Raw genomic sequence first — 1,186 nt, forward strand, 5'->3', positions numbered from 1 at the left:
ACAAAGCTGGCCATCTCCAACCTCTGTGTCTTTGTACAAGTTTGGCACGCTCTCCCACTTCACCTCCATCTAAGAATCCCTGGCTCGTCCCAGAGATCAGTTCAAGGTGCAGAGACGGGCTCCTGGGGGTCTTGGCACCCCAGCCGTCAGCCCCGGGGCCGGGACCCCCCAGCCAGGCTCTAAGGGGTCTCGCCCCGGCTTCTTCCTGACAGTCCTGGGGTGATGGTCACGCCGGTCTATGAGGGCTCATGGACACGGAGTGTCCCCGCTCCCCTTCAAAAAACCTGGCTCTCAGAGCGAGAGGCCCCGGGGTCACCACCCAGCTGCCACTGTCGGAGCCCCCAGGCCTCACCGGAAGCAGGGTGACAGGTGCACAGACATGTTCTTGTGGCGTTTCTCGAACCGGTTGTATTTGCGGATGTAATGCAGGTAGTCCCGGCGGATGACGATGGTCCTCTGCATCTTCATCTTGGTCACCACACCTGGGGGCGGCAAGGCAAGAGGTGAGAGAGGGTGCCCGCGGGCTGGGGTTCCCAGTCCTCCTCCCACTGGGCCCCTGACTCACCAGATAAGATCCTGCCTCTGATGGAGACATTGCCGGTGAAGGGACACTTCTTGTCAATGTAGGTGCCCTCGATGGCCTGGAGGAGAAGAGAGGGAAGGTGAGGGGCGGGGCGGGGGAGGGGCAGGGGCGGGGGAGGGGCAGGGGCCCAGCTCACCTCCTTGGGGGTCTTGAAGCCCAGCCCGATGTTCTTGTAATATCTGGGCAGCTTCTCCTTGGCCGTGTCCCCGAGCAGCACCCGCTTCTTGTTCTGGAAGATGGTCGGCTGCTTCTGGTAGGCTCGCTCTGTCTGCAGGGGGAGAGGCACACCCGGAGGCTCAGCCGCGGGGCCGGGGGACACACACAGGGCGGCTGGCTCTGCTCCAGAGACGCGACGCAGAGACGGGGCAGACACCCAGAGAGTGCGGGGGACCCACAGACACAGAGATAGCAGAGAGACCCAGAGACAGCGAAGACCCTCAGAGACACAGAGATAGCAGGGAGACCCTCAGAGACACAGAGATAGCAGAGAGACCCAGAGACAGCGGAGACCCTCCGAGACACAGAGATAGCAGAGACCCAGAGACAGCGGAGCCCGAGAGATAGCAGGGAGGCCCTCAGACACAAAGAGATAGCAGAGACCCT

At 62.3% G+C, this 1,186-nt stretch overlaps 1 protein-coding gene across 1 annotated transcript; it reads right to left on the reverse strand.

The window, feature by feature from the left end:
- Positions 1-317: 317 nt before the first annotated feature.
- On the reverse strand, positions 318-1,048 carry LOC114036682 (40S ribosomal protein S11-like; the record flags this gene model as incomplete). Its single annotated transcript, XM_027853332.1, has 3 exons — positions 318-482; positions 566-641; positions 720-1,048. Coding segments are annotated over 3 exons (539 nt in total), but the record flags the coding sequence as incomplete, so codon positions are not given.
- Between the last annotated feature and the right edge of the window lie 138 nt (positions 1,049-1,186).

The sequence above is a fragment of the Vombatus ursinus genome, unplaced genomic scaffold (assembly GCF_900497805.2).
Source record: "Vombatus ursinus unplaced genomic scaffold, bare-nosed wombat genome assembly UNPS02009968.1, whole genome shotgun sequence".
NCBI lineage: Eukaryota > Metazoa > Chordata > Mammalia > Diprotodontia > Vombatidae > Vombatus > Vombatus ursinus.